The 18,684-nt window shown below is 50.4% G+C and overlaps 1 protein-coding gene across 2 annotated transcripts; it reads left to right on the forward strand.

Annotated features, from left to right (window-relative positions):
- Positions 1-11,679: 11,679 nt before the first annotated feature.
- Positions 11,680-17,554, forward strand: Prr15l (proline rich 15 like). 2 transcript variants are annotated; one of them, XM_059271636.1, is made up of 2 exons: positions 11,680-11,936; positions 16,396-17,554. In XM_059271636.1, exon 2 carries the CDS (start codon positions 16,424-16,426, stop codon positions 16,724-16,726), a length of 303 nt encoding a protein of 100 aa, XP_059127619.1. In that variant the 5' UTR covers positions 11,680-11,936; positions 16,396-16,423; the 3' UTR covers positions 16,727-17,554. The 2 variants fall into 2 exon arrangements, with proteins under 2 accessions (XP_059127619.1, XP_059127617.1); XM_059271634.1 differs by having other exon boundaries at positions 11,686-11,936; positions 16,393-17,554.
- Positions 17,555-18,684: the final 1,130 nt, after the last annotated feature.

Here is an 18,684-nt window from a genome sequence, read left to right on the forward strand (position 1 = left end):
TGGCTGAGTATCGGGGGGCGGGAGAATAGCGGATAGCCAATGGGAGACGAGAGGCGGGCTCGGGCCCCGTGAGCTTCTGGAAGGGCTGTAGCGCTTGCGCGGTGGCGGTAGGGGGCGCCCAAGAGCCGGCGTAGGCGGCTTTCTCCCGTGCGGAGCGCAGAGCCCCCTGCTGGAGAACGAACACGTCCGCGGACAGGGTCCTAGCGCCGTCCAGATGGCGTTTTCGAAAGTAGTTGGAATTCCTTTCTTCCCACTTTTCCTCGTTTACCACCTATAGAAGATCGCAGGCGCTTTTCACACTTTGTACTTCCATTTTGTTTATGTGATAGACATGGGTTTCAAGTACCCGATTCTTTTTTTTTGGGGGGGGGGGGTTTCGAGACAGGGTTTCTCTGTGTAGCTTTGCTCCTTTCCTGGAACTCTCTTGGTAGTCCAGGCTGGCCTCGAACTCACAGAGATCCGCCTGGCTCTGCCTCCCGAGTGCTGGGATTAAAGGCGTGTGCCACCATCGCCCGGCTCAAGTACCCGATTCTTGTTGGGAGATTAGGGACGGGAGAGGAAGCAACATTTGCGTTGAGTATTAGAGTAAAAGCTGCAGAAGGAAGGATGATGTGCGGAAAGGGTGTTCCCCGTGGAAGAGACGGAACAAAAACTGTACAGGCCACAGACTGCAAGAGGAGTTCAGGAAAAAGACAGGCAGGAAAGACTGGCAGCATATGCGTGGTATAACACGAAGTGGAATGCGAGACTCCTTGTTTAAAAGTTATAAGCTGGAGAGATGGTTCCGCGGTTAAGAGCACTGGCTGCTCTTCCAGAGGACCTGGGTTAAATTCCCAGCACCTACATGGCAGCTCACAGCTGTCTGTAACTCCAGTTCTAGGGCATCTGACACCCTCACACCAATGCACATAAAATAAAGTTTATTTTAAAAAAATTATGTCCGATTTCAAGAGGACACTATACAGGTCTCCTACCTATGCTGATCTTAGGCCCACACTATGCAGTAAAAGGTTTAAGCAGGGAATGACCTGAGAGGAGGTTGTAAAATGTAAAGGTCATATCAAATAAGGAACTTGGACTTCACCCCTGCAGACTAAGAGGAACCAAGGAAGGACATGCACATATTAGTTATAAGGATGGGTTTATGGGAGATAAGACTGGAGACCGAGCAACTAGAAGGAGGCTGAAATGCAGTGGCTGGAGCCTGACCTAGGGCAGAAGGTGTGGGGAGGAGATGGGCAGAATCTGAAAGATGTTTAAGAAGAAAATAGACAGGACTTGGCAATAGATTGGCTGAGTGGGTGAAGAGACAGACATCAAAAATGACGCTCAAGCGGGGGTGGGGGGGGTGGGGGGTGGGGGTGGGGGTGGCGCACACCTTTAATCTCAGCGCTTGGGAGGCAGAGGCAGGCGGATCTCTGTGAGTTCAGGACCAGCCTGGTCTACAGAGCGAGATCCGGGACAGCCAGGGCTACACAGAGAAACCCTGTCTCAAAAACCAAACAAAACAAGATGACACTCAAGTGTTGAGCGGGAATTCCGCCACCTGAGACAGCGATGCAGCCGGCTGAGCATGTGCTGGAGAAGGGGGGCTTTGAACTTGTGGAGCTGGCACTGCTAGGAAACCATCAAGTGGAAAGTGTGCAGAAGACACTTGGGTCTGTGATTAGACTGCAGACAGTCACCAGGCTGGACAGAAAGACAGCCTGGAAAGTCACAATAAAGTCGTCATCATCGAGGTTTGGTGGCAGCTTCATTCCAGGGAGTGCTTCAGATCTGGACAAGAAGTGAGTAGAGTGAAGAGAGAGGGTGAGATGAAGGGCCCAGGGACCTCACAGATCTGGGTACGGCTTCCTAACGCTGTCTTCCTTCTTCACTCACCCCAACGCAACACTACACCCAGGGCTTAGTAGATTCTGGACTGAACTGCCTGATATGATACAGGACTGGGTAGACCTAGATTCTGGCCCTGTGAGATTTTGGACAGTTTCCACACTTCTCCAATAGCCACAGTTCTTGACACGTAGAGATAACACTTAGCCTATCTCAGGGTATTTGTTTAGAGGCTTAAATAAATAAACATACCAAGGGTGCAGAACTCAGGGCAGAGCTTAGTTGGTAGAGTGTTTGCCTGGGACGCATGAACTCCTGGGTTCTATCCCCAGCACCACATAGGACCAGAAATAGTGGCATGTATCTGTAATCCCAGCACTTGGGAGGTAGAGGCAGGAGGCTCAGATGTTCAAGGTCATCCTGGATTACACAGTGATTTTTGAGGCCATCCTGGGATATACAGATCCAGTCGAGAGAGAGACAGAGAGAGAGAGAGAGACAGAGAGAGAGAGAGAGACAGAGAGAGAGAGAGAGAGAGAGAGAGAGAAGAAGAAGAAGAAGAAGAAGAAGAAGAAGAAGAAGAAGAAGAAGAAGAAGAAGAAAAGGAGAAAAATAAAAATAAAAATTAAGGGGCTGGAGAGATGCTCAGCAGTTAAGAGCACTGGCTGCTCTTCCAGAGGACCCGGGTTCAATACCCAGGACCCACACAGCCACTCACAACCCCTGTAACTCCAGTTTCGGGGAGTCTCACACCCTCTTCTGGCTTCCATCAGACACACACATGGTACACAGACATTCACACAAGCAAAACATTCATACACCTAAAATAAAAATAATAAAAATATTTTTGAAATGTTCAGAACTTTTTAGAGTTGACAACATAGTATAGATATCTAATCTCATACTTTGTGAACTATACATAAATAAAATATCATATACAATCATTATTCCTACAGAATAAATCAACAGGCGTCCCTGGAAACAGTCCACAGGGGAGAACTAAGGGCCTCTACAGGGCTCTCACAGGAACTTGGCTCCTATCTCACAGTCCTGACTCAGGCATTGCTAGAACTCCCCTATGATTAAACAAACACTTACTGGGTTCAAATCGTGTGCTGCAAGTTCCCTGGGACATCCCCAAGAAGCCTGGCACCGCCACACCCTCCAAGTGTATCTCTCCTCCTTGAACCAACAGGCAGGGCACGGCAGGGCAAGGCCCGTCTGGTAGACCCAGCCCCGGTGAGTCGGTGAAACAGAGACCACCAGCCCTTCCCCCTCACCTACAGCTTCCGGGATGACTCATGTGGAACCTGGGGTGTTTGAGGATAGTTGTGCTCAGCTACTGACCCTGAGGGAAACTAGCCCAGAGAACATAGGCAGGTGGTGTTTTGGTGGCATTCTGCTCTTTTCCAAGCTCACAAGGCTCTTGAGGTCTCCGGGCTCAATGACCAGGTTATCCAAGTCATTAACTCTGCCGACTTGGGGGGACTTTGGTTGTTGGGATCCCAGCAAAGAGAGGATAAGGGAGGTTTCTGATCACGAGTCTCTACTGATTTGGGGGGGGGGGGAATGGGGGTGTGTACATGCCTGCAGATGAAAAAAGCGACAGAGCCATTGCTGGGCAGTCTTCGCCCCGGGGAAGTCCAGAGCCCCACGGTACAAGTGCCACGCACTCGGGCTGCCCTGTCCTCCGTTATTGTTAGCTTGATTATTAAGTGATAACCACCTGCCAGGGTAGATCTGCTGTTTTACAAGCTATCTCTAATTTGATCCTTGTAACAACTCATGGTGTGGATGCTATTATTAGCCGAGTTGAAGGCAAGGGATCCGACACTTAGATTGTTACCTAACCAACATCAATACAAATGGTGCTGGTGGGGTTGTGACTCAAACCCCCGTCATGTCAGGCTGCTCAGCTTCCATTCCGGTTCTCTGTGTGACACACCTGTGCCTACCCCTGCCTGCCCCACTTGCTCAGCCACCACCGGCCCCTATCCATCCTTCAGCGGTCTTCAGACTGATTTCCACTTTCTCCCTAGTTGTTAGGTTAGACTCGGTGCTCTCTCACTCCTGAAGTCCCTTCTCCTTTACAAAGTCCTTTCTTAACCACACCCAGTTTTGGACCAGCGCCCATGGCTTATCTTGAAATACTCATAAAACGAGGCATTACCTTTGACATCCAAATGACCTTTATATGCATCCTATGTGGATTACTTTATGATCTGAACATTGGTGTGCATGTGTGTGCATGCACGCACATCTGAAAGAGAGGGAGAGAGAGAGAGAGAGAGAGAGAGAGAGAGAGAGAGAGAGAGAGAGAGAGAGACCTGTTCCCTCTTTTTCCCCCAGGGTACTCTTGAGGAGGGAGAAGTGAGAAATTTGTAGATAGAAGTATATATAGGGAAACAGATAGAAACACAGGATAGCTCGGGAGGGCCTGGATCCTAATCCATTGGCCCCTTCTGTCTCCACTAAAGGGCTTTTTAAAGGAATGCCAAGGGGCGAGGCAAAAGACCTCCCCCAGCACAGCCAGGTGTAGACCATCCCAGACACCTGGTGACCATGCACGTGGTCCAGCCATCCCCTAATGCAGCCCTGCTGTGCAAAGCAAGCTCAGATCTCAGTAGAAAACCTTTGTGAGCTCCCACAGAGAATCTCCTTGGAAGCCCCGACGGGACATTTTGCTGTTTTGGGTGTATCTCTGTGTTTTTCTTGTTTTCAGTTTATACCTCAACTGATTTGTGAGCGCCCTGTGGGAAGGTTTACAGACTTGCTCATCTCTGTAACCCGGCACCTGGCAGGTACCCGCCATGCGGTGACAGTGGCTTTTACTAAAAGGAAGGATGAACGGTGTGCTGTCCACAGGGAGGTATTTATGATGGTATGGTTGTGATTCATGTTCTAGGGGAAAGGACTTCAAGGTCTCCAGCTCCCTTCCCCCCCCCCCCTTTGCAGGTCAGGATATGAAGCCAACTCCCTCTTGAGCCCCTTGGGAGTCAGGTAAGGGGACATTGGGAAGAAATTAGGGCTGGCTGGCTTCCCAGGTTAAGCATAGGTCCGTGAAGGTCTATAGGTTCAAAGGCCACACAGACTGTCATTTGAGTCATCGTCGGTGCTACCAACTGTACCCTTCTTGGTTGGCCATGCCCTCCATCCCCTCACTTTTATCCTTAGGTGGCCTCATGAACTTGGCCCTCTGTGTCATCTCTCAGGTACACCACTGTGTTTATTTCTGCACCTTTGCTGAGACCGGGGAGTGAATCTAATCTACCAAGAGAAAGAAAACTAAGTCCATGTTACCAGCCTCCATTCCCACGCAGACCCAGTGCTGGGGCCCTTAACTCAAAGACACAGTTGTAGTGTTGGAAAAAATCCCGTGTGTGGTGTGATGGGCCTGCCACACTCTGCATCCCATGAAACCTCCCTGGAGACCAAGACTGTGCTCATCTATCAAAAGTGCTTAAATAACCCCCTATGAACCAATTAGCGCGCATGCTCAGAGCGCAAGGGGAGTAGATAACTGAACTCTCACCCAGAGGAGCACAATCTTTCACACACAGAGTGGAGAGAAGAGAGGTTGGAGAAGGGGACAAAGATGGATCATGAAGAGGAGCCCTCAGGCCCACAATTGGCCCGAAACTGAATCCTGTGGACAGTTGATCCCACCTAGAGGGCAGCAGGTCCCTGGAAGACTATCAGTTGTCCAAAAGATCTAACAGTCTGTAAATGGGTTTCCTCCCCCTACCCCTGTGGATCCAGTGAGAATTTTCTACATCCCAAAAGGATCACTTCTATGAACATGAAGCCCAAATGGCCAATGAGCACTTAAGTGAGACTTCCAACCTTATAAGAAATTGGGTGTATAATTTGTTTTACAGGTGCTGTGACAGATTATCACAAATCTGAACGCTGAAATCCGGGCAGGTTCCTGGGTGACAATTTGTCTGTGCCTCCCTGTCTCTGGCAGTGGCCAGTGGGCCTTGCTCCTGGCCTTGAAGAATGTCAGTCTCTGTCATTCTTATCGTGTGTGGTAGACTTTCTGTGTGCCTCGGTGTCTCATCCTCCCACAAGGAGCCCAGGCTTTGGATTTAGGGCCTGTCTAATGTGGTGTGACTACATCTTAACTAAATACAGTGCACCACCTCTGCCAGGCGGTTTTTTGCTATTTTGCTTTTTGAAACAGGGTCTTGAGTAGTTCACCTGGGCTAGTCTCAAACCTTACCTATCTGGGGATGATTTTGTTTTAAATTATTTTTAAATTTTCTGTGTAAGGTGTTTGGGTGCTTGCCTACATGTGTGTCTGTGCACTGAATGCATGCAGTGCCCTCAGAGGCCAGAGAGGGCGTCTGATCCACTGGACATGGAGTTACAGGCTGTTATGAGCTGCTTGTGGGTGCTGGGAACCAAACCTGGGTCCTCTGGGAGAGCTGCCAGTGTTCTTAACCTCTAAGCCATCTCTCCAGCCTCTGAGGGTGATTTTTTTTTGAGACAAGGTCTCACTATGTACAGATCCACCTACCTCTGCCTCTTAAGAATGGGAATTAAGGGTATGTGCCAACACCAATGGCTCTGAGGCTGGTTCTTGGAGTCCTGGGCTTCCCTCTACCTCCCAAGCACTTGAATTACAGGTCTTCACTACCATGGCCGACTGGATCTCCACCCCCTTCAGTTTGTTATTATTATTGTTATTTGTTTGAGACAGAATCTTGCTATGTAGCCCAGGCTACCCTAGCCTAAACAGTGTTTTCTCAGCCTCCTGAGTGCTAGGATTATAGGTGTGTTCCTCCAGGTCTGGCCATAGGGACTGCCAGTCTGACAGTGGTGGGCTGCAGGTAGGGGCAGGGGAGCTCTGGGTGAGTATCACCTCTCAGAGTGTCCTTTGTGGGGACGAAGTAACTGGGTTTATTTTTTCTCTAGACACAAGTGTTCCCAGAAGAGCATGGCCTTCGGCCAAGTACTTCCTGGGGCTAAGAAAGACCCCAAAGGAGTCTTAACTGTTTGCCAGCTACTAGCCACACTCCCAGGCTTATCAGTAAGTCCTTCCTGATAGAGGACCTCAAGGCACAGTTTCTGCCACAGCCTGAAAATGCAGAGTGAGTCTGCAGAATGAAAGACAGGGCACACTGAGAAGTGACCCCAAAGATATCTCCCTCAAGGTCCTGGAGCAAGCCCTAGTGACATTTGGAAGGAGGAGTGTTACGCTGGATCTTCGATGAGGAGATAATCTGTGGCGAGCCCTAATGGCCATCCTGGGTGTTCTCTAAGGAGCAAGGCAGAGGGAGCTGAGCCAGATACACACAAAAAAAGGGTGGCATGATGGGTACAGTGGTACAAGTCCATCATCCTGGCATTTGGGGGATGGAGGCAAGAGCTCAGGGCAACTTCAGCTGCATAGTAAGAGCGAAGGAGGCAGAGGTATGAGTGGTATGGGCACAGGCCAGGCAAGCTGAGTGTCGCCAAAGCTGAATAAAGCTGGGAGCAGAGCTCCCAGTGAGGAACCATGATCCTGCCTCGATCTGGCCCTCTTGATCTGGTTCATACTTGTGATCTCCATCACTAGGGGGGAATCAATTTATGATGTCACATGCCGGTAAGTTTGGGATGACCTCCTCGTGATGGCCATAGGTGGTCAATACAAAGGGTAACAGTTGGGTGAATTGCAAGCGGAAGCCAGGCTGGTGGCACACGCCTATAATCCTAGCTACTCTGGGGGCTGAGAGGAGTTCAAGGCTCACCTGGGCTACTAAAAGAGTTACAGTCAGCCCGTGCAATTTAGTGAGAGCATATCTTTAAATAAAACATAAAACGAAAGAAAGAAAAAGACAAGACGGCAGAGTGCGTTCTCTTCTGGACTCAGCAGCAGAAGGAAGATGAATAAGAACAACCAAAAGAACAGTACTGGGGACACTGCTCAGCAGAAAGGGGTCCTAGATTCAATCCCTAGTATGAAAAAAAAATGTTGAGGGCATGTATATATGGAGATATATATCTCATCAGTATACCATCAGTATGCCCACTAAGAGGCTCCACCCGTGAGCTGTGAGGTGGTGAGAGGATCCACATTCTCACTTGAGGAGTGGGAGGCATCTGGAAGAGGACTTGAGCCTGGTCCTCATGTGTGTGGACTGTTCAGATCCCCATGCCTCCTGAAAAAAAAAAAAAAAAAAATAGAAAGAAACCTCTTGCCCCTGGTGTGGCCCATCAGATATTGACCTTTGCCCTCTGTGTTTGTGAAATGGGCTAGGCTAAGCCACCTCAGGATTTCTTTTGCCTTCTGCTGTTGGTCACATGGACCAGGCCCTGCACGCTCTCAGGAGCTCCAGTGTCCCAGAAGGGCAATGTTAGGGGTACAGCTCCCCTCTCCTCTCTATCTTATAAACTACCCCTGGAAACAATTTCTGTTTCCCGGGCAGAGCTCAGGACAATGGGAAGTCTTTGTTTGACTCGACTAGATTTGGGATCTAATGGGGGCCGGTGGCTGTGTGCCCCAACAGGACACCGAGGTCCTCAGTTCTCTCACGGGTGAACTTAAACTCAGCAAGGACACATTTCTAAACACACACACCATAGGCTGTGTGTGGTGCATCATACTTTAACCTAGCTTTTGAAGATATGTTTTAAAAATGCCATTTAAGCCGGGTGGTGGTGGTGCACACCTTTAACCCCAGCACTCGGGAGGCAGAAGCAGGCGGATCTCTGTGAGTTCGAGGCCAGCCTGGTCTCCAAAGCGAGTTCCAGGAAAAGCACAAAGCTACACAGAGAAACCCTGTCTCGAAAAACAATAACCAAAACAAAACAAAAACGTCATTTTATTTTTTTAACACAGCAATAAAAGAGAGCAGTGATGTTCAGAACTCCAAGTCTGCACCTCCCAGAATAGATGTGTGAAGGCCACAGGTTGGGCCTCGCTTTCAGAACAGACCTTTCCAGAAGGAAGGGCCTGCACCTGTCCTGGTGGGATTGAGTAGGGGTAGGCCACAGGCAGGCCCGCCACTGCAGTTCTCCATCTTCACTGTGGAGCCGAAAGAACAGGGTTCTGTCCCTCTGCTGTGACTCAAACACCGCAGAGACGGGGAGAAGGAAGGTCTTCAGGACAAACCCCTTCTGTGCGGATGGGAAGTGCTAAGGTGACTTTGGGAGACCGTCCACAGGCCAAAGCACACCTCGCCATTCCCTCACTGTCTCCCGATCAAGTGAACTGCTGTCAGTTTTCAGCTTCTGACAGACAGCCTGAGAATGCTGAAAGTGACCTCTCTAGGAAGACTTGTATACCTTACTAAGACAGGGAGACCTTGCAAAATAACATCCTCAAACTCCCACCACATGTACATGTGTGTGTGCATGTACACACACACACACACACACACACACACACACACACACACACACACACACACACACAAGCTAAGCCAAGAGGAAGCCAGCTGTATAGCTGGAACTTCAGAGGTCAGTATACAGGCTCTCCTCCTCACATACCTAGATGCTCCAGGGAGAGCAGCGCTGAGCACGTGGCTGCTGGAAAGCTGCTGTAGATAATAACGTCAGTGATGCTTTTCTCAGTAGTGGTTTTAAAGTCCTACTAAGTGCCAGGCATAGTGGCGCACATCTTTAATCCCAGCACTCGGGAGGCAGAGGCAGACCGAGCTCTGTGAGTTCGAGGCCAGCCTGGGCTACAGAGTGAGTTCCAGGATAGCCAGGGCTACGCAGAGAAATCCTGTCTTGAAAAACTAATAAATAAATACATTAATAATAATAATAATAAAGTCCTACTATGTACCAACTGTATTGCTGTTATTGGTGGTATGTCTTTCTGGGTTTAAGGAGCCAAGATTCTATAAGAGAGACCAGCACTAGAGCATCTCATTATATTCTATTTATTTGTATGTGTGCATATGCATGTATACATAAATCAATCATGGCATCTATATCTTACTCAACAAAAATATATGAGCAACTTCTATGGAGAACAAGAAAACCCTTGCTGTTATGGAAGGTGTATGGGATGAATAGGAGTTTGATTTGGAAAACTGAGTGTGTGAAGAAGCTATTCCTAGCTCAGAGCATAGCCATTGCTCCTGAATTTACCTGTCTAAGCACCTTCTGTTCCCATATAGGCCGGCAAAGAAGAGCTTGGGCCAGGAGAGTCTGGAAGGCTATATAGTCTCAACCTTCCTAATGCCGCAACATTTTAACACAGTTCCTCATGTTGTGGTGACCCCAACAATAACATTATTTTCTTTTTTTTTAAAAAAGATTTATTTATTTATTATGTATACAGAAGAAGGTGTCAGATCTCATTACAGATGGGCCTCTGGGCTACCGAGTGAGTTCCAGGACAGGCTCCAAAGCTACAGAGAAACCCTGTCTCGGGGGGTGGGGTGGGGTGGGGATTGCTACTGTTATGAATTGTAAACATCTGATATGTGATCCTCAAAGGGGTCGTAACCCATAGATTGAGAGCCACTGCTATGGAGGTTCCCTCCTAGAGAGCCAGGGGTGAGGGAACTCCAGTGTGGGCCATGGGATGGGAAGCCTTTGAAGGTCTGTCCATCCAAGGGTTCTCTAGGATTGGGGGCGGGTTATTAGGATAGAGAGGAATAAAGAAGCAAGGGTGTCGATGGGAAGACTTGAGTGTTGGCTGGTTAGAGTCAAACGCCGTGGGGAGAGAGCCAGGGAAACGGGGACTTCTATGCCTTTTTGGGCCCAGTACCTTGCTCTGTGCCGGGCACACGTACCCAGTCCAGAGAGAAAGGAAGGCAGCTCTGAGTATGTTAGACAAGAAGCTTCGAGAACCCTGGCTATGCGGCAGCGGTTTCTTACTCTGGAGAGATGCCCATCTGAAGGATATGCCTCAGGACAACTACCCAACAGCATTCCCCAAGGCCAGCTGCCAGGCTGAGGTGGGTTTGTGGGAGGTGGCTGTGTACGCACACATTCTGACTTTCTGTTTACCTACCTACCACCTCCTCCTCCTTTCTCCCCTCCTCCTCCTCCTCCTTTCTCCCCTCCTCCTCCTCCTCCTTTCTCCCCTCCTCTGGCTCCTCCTCCACCTCCACTTTCTCTTTGGGAGTCTGAGAGAAGTTGACACTTATGCAGAAGCCCTCTGCCCATAGGGGATTCTTTGCATAATTTCAGCATTCTGAGAAAGAGTTCTCTATGTAGCCCAGGCTAGCCTCAAACTCATGATTTTCCTGCCTCAGCCTCCTGAGTGCTAGGGTTAAACTGCACCTGGCTTTGGCATATTATTTTAAGCCCCCTCCCCCCAAATCACCTCTGAGCAGGAGGAGGCTATGTGAGGGGTCTAGAGAGCCTTGCCCACACACTAGGCTGCCCCCTTTTCCTCCAGCGAGATCTCCAGGGGGCCTTCAGGTTAGGGGGGGAATCCCAGTCCCCCTGCCTGCGGATGAGCTCTGGGTGGGGGAAGAGCCGACAGCCTGGGAACCGGTCTGCCAACCAGTTCAACAAGAGGCTGGTTTCAACTCAGGGAGTTCAAAGGAAGCTGGGATGCCCAGCCCGCTCTGGGAGCAGCGGGCCCTTAACCCTTTCTCTGTAGTGCCCTGGCAACATCCAGGGGGTAACCCGTGCTGGAGAGGGGTCTGAACCTCTTTGGAAGATAAAATGGGTGGGGGTGGCTTTGGCGATGCCTTCAGAGTGCAACCAGACCCTGAGGAGCTGGGAAACTGAGGAAAGAGGCTCCCGGGCTCCCTCATCCCAGACGTCCCTTGAGATTCGGTCCTCTAGCCTGGTGATCCCAGGAGGACGCTGGCTTCTGGGTGGATGCAGGGGCACTGGGGTTGGATTTCTGGGGTGATGAATATTCATCAGCCTGAGCCGGCCTCTGCTTCTGTTTACTTAGCTGGGAGGGGCCGGGTTTCAGGTTCACCTTGACTCCAGGAGCTCCTGCGCAGCCAGCAGGTACCCTGCTTCTGCACCTGTTTCTCTCACACCTGCCCTGCAGCTGCTCCTACCCACCTCTCCAGGCTGAGTCTGGCCAGCGTGACACCCCGGAGACACCCTCTCCTCCTCCAGTCTCACCTGCTGCTCCTACATTCAGCTCCTCTAGGGAAAGTCTCACCTCCAGCACAGAGCAGTCCGGATTACAGGTACAGGCAGCAGGGACTGGTGGGTGGGGAAACTGTGACAGAGGCCCCGACCAGGGTCCCCACTCCTGCCTCCACGGTGGACAAGCCTAGCAGACCCTGTCTTCATCCAGCCTCACCCCACAGGCCTCTGGGAGAATGCCCAGGCCTCCAACAGAATTCCTGCCGAGAAAGTTTCACTATTAACTCTTATTCCACTCAAGACCATCCCCTCCGGCCCACAACCTGTGTGTGTCTGACCATCTGGTAGAAACATCTCCCACTTCCTACCCGTCTCCTTCAGGGTGGTCAACGGCCATTGAGGACCCGGCAGAGGAAGGGGATCAGGTTCCACGATGCAGAACTGATACCCTTCCTCCCCTGCACCTCCACCTCTGACTCAGTCAATGGTTAACTCGTCCCACTCAGAAGGAGCTTGGCCCACTTCGGGCAAAGCCCTTCAGATAGTGCTCTAGCTGGGGTGACGGGACCTGTCTTGGGCACTTCTGTGCATGCCATGGTGCTAGCCACCCGAAGCAAGAGGTGGCGAGTTGTCTTACAAGGGCCTTTCATGGGCCCTGAAGTCACACAAACAGCAGACGTGGAGTTGGCATCCTTGGGGCCTGATTTCCCTCATCCCACGACTGCAAGGCCCAGGGCAAGGGACCAGCCCTCAACCTGGCATCTCGGGACCCTGTATAAGCAGACAGCTGGTCTCACCAAATGCTAGATCTGTGTGTCCACTCCCAGGTCCATCCGTCCGTCCCTGTGTCCGGTCCCCCACCCCCACCCTAACCTCTGGCTTTCCAGGATCATGCACCGGCATGTGACTGGAAACGTTTTACTCTTTACGACTCTGGAGATCTGGGAAGCTTGTACACCTTTTTGCTGCTGTTGTCTGTTTATTCATTTTGTTTATTTTTTAAGACAGGCTCTCACTTAGAGACCAGGCTGAACTAGAGTCTTGTTGGGTAGATCAGGCTGGCCTTGAATTCACTGTGGTATCTTGTCTGAGTTCGGAGATTCCAAGTGTGAACTCCTACACCTGGCTCATACCCCCTGCTCCCATTTGTTTTTAGACAGTTTCTTTTCTTTCTCCTTTTTTGGTTTTTCAAGACAGGGTTTCTCTGTGTAGCGCTAGCTGTCCTGGAGCTCCCTTTTTAAACCAGACTGGCCTCAAACTCACAGAGATCCACCTGCCTCTGCCTCGCTAGTGCTGGGATTAAAGGTGTGCGCCACCACCGCCGGGCTAGACAGAGTATCTTTATGTAGTCCTGACTGACCTGGAGCTCCCTATGTAGAGTGGGCTAACTTTAAACTCACAGAGATCCTTCTGTCTCCACCTCCTGAGTACTAGGATTAAAGGTGGGTGCCACCACGCCAGGCTATATTCTATACTGTTTTTTTATGTGCACTAAAGACCGTTGAGGCTGAGTTATTATGCAAAAGAAAGAATAGTCCATCACTTAATCTGTTTTACAAATTCAGATTTCCATGTATTAGGCTTGCCTCAAGGGACAAACACTAGTTCAGGTGTTTAAGTGTCCTGAGCAGAGAGGACAGGAAGGCCAGCAAAAGCATCCATAAGAGTCCAGGGTCCAAGTCCAGGACACAGGACACCAAGGCAGGCATTAAGCTATTCCCATTAACAATCTAAGCAGTGCCTGTGACCTGCTGCTCCATCAACTTCAAGGAGAGGTAGGCTCTGGGAATGCCACCTTGAGATACAGTACTCTTTTTGTTTGTTTGTTTGTTTGTTTTTTGAGACAGGGTTTCTCTGTCTAGTTTTGGTGCCTGTCCTGGATCTCACTCTGTAGCCCAGGCTGGCCTCGAACTCACAGAGATCTGCCTGCCTCTGCCTCCCGAGTCCTGGGATTAAAGGCGTGCAACACTACTGCTCGGTGAGATATAGTACTCTTAAAATGGGTGCATTTTAACTGGTATGGTCAGAAGCCTCTCCCGCATAGAGCTAGGAAGTCAGGTGCTTAGAGTAGATGCAGGAGCTAGTTAGCGGTCTCTCAATTCCCCCAGTCTCTGGCAGCTCCAGACGGGCAGTGGTGGGTCGACAAGGCAGCTACTGAGCGGGCACCCTGCCCCTCCTTCCTTGCCCTCCTACAGCTCCTTCCTGTAACCTGCTCTGGAACACCCAGTTCTGTGCAAGGCTGTGCTAAGCCCAGGAGGGGCACACTGCCAAGGCAAACCTCTCAGGCTGTCCCTTGGTGCGCTCGACTCTCCAGGTGCCAGGAAGTACCCCTCCAGCCCTCACCCCTGCTCCCCAAGGCCCCCCTTCTTGCTCTAAGTGGGAGCTGCATAAGATCTCCATTAGCTTCTGTTACTTGGAGTAGCTGAGAGGGTAGCGTGGGCAACAGGGGTCTGCTTTATGGACAAAGGAATGAGAAAGAGTCTCCTGGGCTGGAGGAGGGGGTAGGGAGTGTGTGTAAAGGGGTAGGAGACACCACAAGGGACAGCGGCAAGAGGTGTTCAGCTTGTTTCCAGTCTAGGCCAGTGTCTTGCTTTTGTTTTTTCTGGATGTGATATGCTCCCCTCACCCCAAATACCTGTATACATTATGGAAATTATGGAAATCGGAAAGCTGGAAGGAGAGAAAGCAGCACCCTATATTTCTTCTACTTATTAAAAAAAAAACCCACTGGTACTCAATTTGCATTTTTTTTTTTCTTTCTGGTGATTTTAAAACATGTAATGAAGGCCATCAAGATTTGGAGGGTTTGGTGCTGTGGATTAAACCCAGAGTTTTGGGTATATTAGGCAAAGGCTCTACCACTTAGCTATGCTCCCAGCTCCCTCCATCAGCAGCTTTTTAAAAATTACATTTCTGATGCCTTTAATCCCAGCACTTCGGAGGCAGAGACAGGAGGATCTCTGTGAGTTCGAGGCCAGCCTGGTCTACAGAGTGAGATCCAGGACAGCCGGGGCTACACAGAGAAACCCTGTCTTGAAAAACAAAAACAAACAAAAAATATTTTCTGTGTACATAAGGGGTGTATGCCATGGTTTATTTAGCGAAGTCCGAGGACTTTTGAGAATCAATTATCTTCTTCCAGCGTGTAGGCTCTAGAGATGGAACTCAGGCCCTCAGGTTTGGTGGCGGGTGCATTTGTGTGCTGGCCATCTCACAAGCCCCCCCATCGGCTTTTAAAGGAGGTGACACACACAGCTCTGGGCTGCCTGGCCACCTAGCTTTCTGGTGTCTGTTAGCTTCCGCGTCCTCCTTCCCCAGTGTTGTCCCAGGGTATGCCTAGGGTCATAAGACCAGACCTCCAACCTCCCTGGCCCAGAGGGGCCTTTGCTTATATCGTTCAGCTCCCTCATAGAATTTAATCCCTCCAGGCTTCCGTCCCCTCCATGCTACAGACATCTCTGTGGCCAGAGAGCTTCATTCCCTGGCTTTCCTCTAGCTCATGTGTACCTTTGTGGAAATGAATAAAAGATGAGGTCTGTGTAGAGGTGGCTCCATGTCAGGGCACACAGCTTGTGAGCTGTGAAGCTTGGATTTCAACCCCAAATCCCACCTTACATCCTTATAGAAGGGTACATACAGTACAAGCTGTGATGATGACATCTCCCAGGCTCCACCTGACTGCCTTGCAAATTTTTAACTCTCCTTCAAACACCTGTCCTGTGGCAGCCTGCTGGTGGGGGAAGAGAACAGTCTGCTAATGATTACTCTATCTCCTAAGTTTTACTTCGCAAAGCTGATCTACCCGCGTAGACAGGCAGTCACGGTTGGGCTGAGTGTTAGGACTAGATGGGACGGATAAGGACACCAAGGCCCAGAGAAGTGACTTGGCCGAAGCCAAGAGTCTAGGCAGAGCTTCCCAGCCCTAGACTGCAGCTCCCAGCCCTCTCCTCAGGAAGGGCCCGTGCTCCTCACCACCGTTGGGAACGACAAATGTCTGGAACTATTGCAAATTCTATTTAATTTTGTCATGAGTTCCAAGCAAAACACCCAGGGTGTTTGTGTCGGCGTGACCTGTCAATGGCCTGCCCACACTGGGCAGAGGTGGGAAAGACTTGATCATGGTGCCAAAGACCAGGCTATGTGTGACTAGGTAAGGGGTTTCCCTAACCTGTAGCCTGAAGGCTTGGAAGGAAGGACCTCAAATTTCTCTCTACAGCTTTGTAAGGCAATGGGGTGGAGTTGTCACATCGTCCTTTGCCTGGCTCAGTGGCTTTCCCATTAATGGCTGCTTTGAAGGCTCGTTTCCCAACCCTTCAGTCCTACCTTCAAATTTTTCTTTATATTTATTTGTTTGTTTGTTTATTTTTGAGGCAGGGCCTCACTATGTAGCCCAGGCTAGCCTCCAATTCCCAACTCTCCCAGCTCAGCCTCGGTGCTAGGATTCTAGGCGTTAACCAGCTCTTAAAACAGCACATAACTATGAATAAGCCTAGGGAAGGCTGGTCCAAGTATCCATCCACTCTACCCACTGACCTTTGTCTCTCCCCCTCGGTCCAGCAGAAAGCCCTGCCTGGGCTTAGGGATCGCCATGACTGAAGTCGGTTGGTGGAAGTTGACTTTCCTCCGGAAAAAGAAATCCACCCCCAAAGTGCTCTATGAAATCCCTGACACCTATGCCCAAACGGAGGGAGGTGCTGAACCGCCGGGCCCTGACGCCGAAGGCCCTCACAGCGACTTTAACACCCGCCTGGAGAAGATTGTGGACAAGAACACCAAAGGCAAACACGTCAAAGTCTCCAACTCGGGCCGCTTTAAGGAAAAGAAAAAAGTCCGGGCCATGTTGGCAGAGAACCCCAGCCTCTTTGATGAGAGGGAGGACAAAGGACAATGAAGGCAGCCGAGGAGGACACTAGCATCTCCCTGCTCCCCACCACTGGTGGGGTCTGAGGCAGGAGCTTGCCACGCTGGCCTCTTTGGTCATAGCTGAAGCCATGGTGGCAGGTGATGCCTGCTGGCAGGATCGCCTGGTTCTTAGGTTTGTATTTATGTGCCCCAGATTTATGAAGGGCCTGGGAGATCCCAGGGTCCTCCTCCCCATGATCACATACAAAGGCACTCTGGTCCAGGATGAAAAATGGCCACCTAGAAGTACAGCCGTCCTTGGCACAGTGGCTTGGCTCACGGGGAGGGAGCATGGCAGAAAATGGACAGGGAGCCTGACAGACTCCACCCTCTCCCTGGGCACAGGGTCAAGGGTGAACTGTTCCCTCTACTTTCTCTACCTGTAACTTGTTCCCCCGGACCAATCCTAGGAGAGCAGAGTTTCCAGAAGTCACATGATAGCGGTTTCCTTGGTGCCAGAGGCGGAGTTGTTGAACTGGAGATCACCTCTTAATTCAAGGAGTAAACTTCCTGGAACTTTGCTCCCCAGAGTGGAGGGGCAAAGGACACGGCACTCCCTGGGGTGCAACAGAAGGCCAGATCAGAAATCCCTGACTTATTGCCTCGACTGCCCCTTGTGTGGGTGCTGAATTACATACCCCCAAAGAGAAGTCTCATTGGCCCAAGGGTCCAAACTGGAGGAATGGATGGAGTTTTCCTCTACCCGTTCCCAGATAGTATTTAAGATGGATCAGCCCCAGAAGTCAATCCTGGAGCCTTGAATTTTGTTTGAAAAGTAATGGTAGGTTTTACCTAGTAATAAACAATGCTGCAGAAACAGAGGTATTTACGCTCTTACCTCACATGTATGGGGATGCCCACATCTCTACCTTCATGTAAGTAAAGTGGGTCTTTGAACTCCTCAGATCTCAGGAAGGGCCCCCAAGTGTGAGAGTGTGGGGCTGTGTCAGTAATTCAACCACCAAGCTAGGCTTCATATGGCAGGGGAGAAGGGAAGGAGACAGACCCCCCTGGACAACAGAGGCTGGGGGCTCTAATAGAATGGGGTGGACCTTTGGTGACAGACCCAAAGTCTCTGTAGTCCTCGGTGGTTCAGTTTGGGACCAAGATTTAAATTCTGGTGCCACCAGTTAATAGCCTGATGAGCTTGGGACATTTCATAGACTTCTCTGTAAAGCCAGGTGTGCGGGCAAATCCCTGTAACCTCAGCTCTTGTTGAGGCAGGAGGATTGCAGGTTCATAGGTCAGCCTGGAGTATACAGGAAGGCCCTGTTTCAGGAAACACAACAAAAAGCGCCTCAGAGTCTCAGATGATTTCCTTCCTTTGCCTTACAGAATGCCACCATGTCCACTGCTCTATTTAAGAAGCAGGGGGGAGCTCTCACCTGTAATGTTAAGGTTCATGCCCAAGCCACAGGACCTGAGAACTGGAAAAAAAAAAAAATCAGCCAAGCCGGGCGGTGGTGGCACACGCCTTTACTCTCAGCACTTGGGAGGCAGAGCCAGGTGGATCTCTGTGAGTTCGAGGCCAGCGTGGTCTACAGAGTGAGTCCAGGAAAGGTGCAAAGCTATGCAGAGAAACCCTGTCTCGAAAAACCAAAAAAAAAAAAAAAAAAAAAAAAAAAAAAAAAAAAAAAAAAAAATCGGCCAAATCCCTGGAGCTCATGGTGGGAACGCCAAGGTGGCCACTCGGCTATATGGTCCAGCAGTTTCCAGGTCAGCTCTTCAAAGTGAGCTGGGCCACCCCACCCTGGGGAGCTGTTGCTGAGGAAGTTTATTGCCAAAACAAACAGACCTATACAAGGAGACCTTTGTCAGATGCCTCGCCCAGGCCAGGGGACCTCAGGGGATAAGGGAGGCAGACCAGGGGCTGAGCGGAAAATAGACTCAGGGGCCCTGCCTCTGCCTCTGCCTTTTGCACCATTCCTTCTCCCCAGAACTTTCTGG

Source organism: Peromyscus eremicus, chromosome 8a (assembly GCF_949786415.1).
Source record: "Peromyscus eremicus chromosome 8a, PerEre_H2_v1, whole genome shotgun sequence".
Taxonomy (NCBI): domain Eukaryota; kingdom Metazoa; phylum Chordata; class Mammalia; order Rodentia; family Cricetidae; genus Peromyscus; species Peromyscus eremicus.

Bases quoted from the DNA above. Each gene is read 5' to 3' on its own strand.
- Prr15l (XM_059271636.1), top strand. From the start codon at position 16,424: ATGACTGAAGTCGGTTGGTGGAAGTTGACTTTCCTCCGGAAAAAGAAA.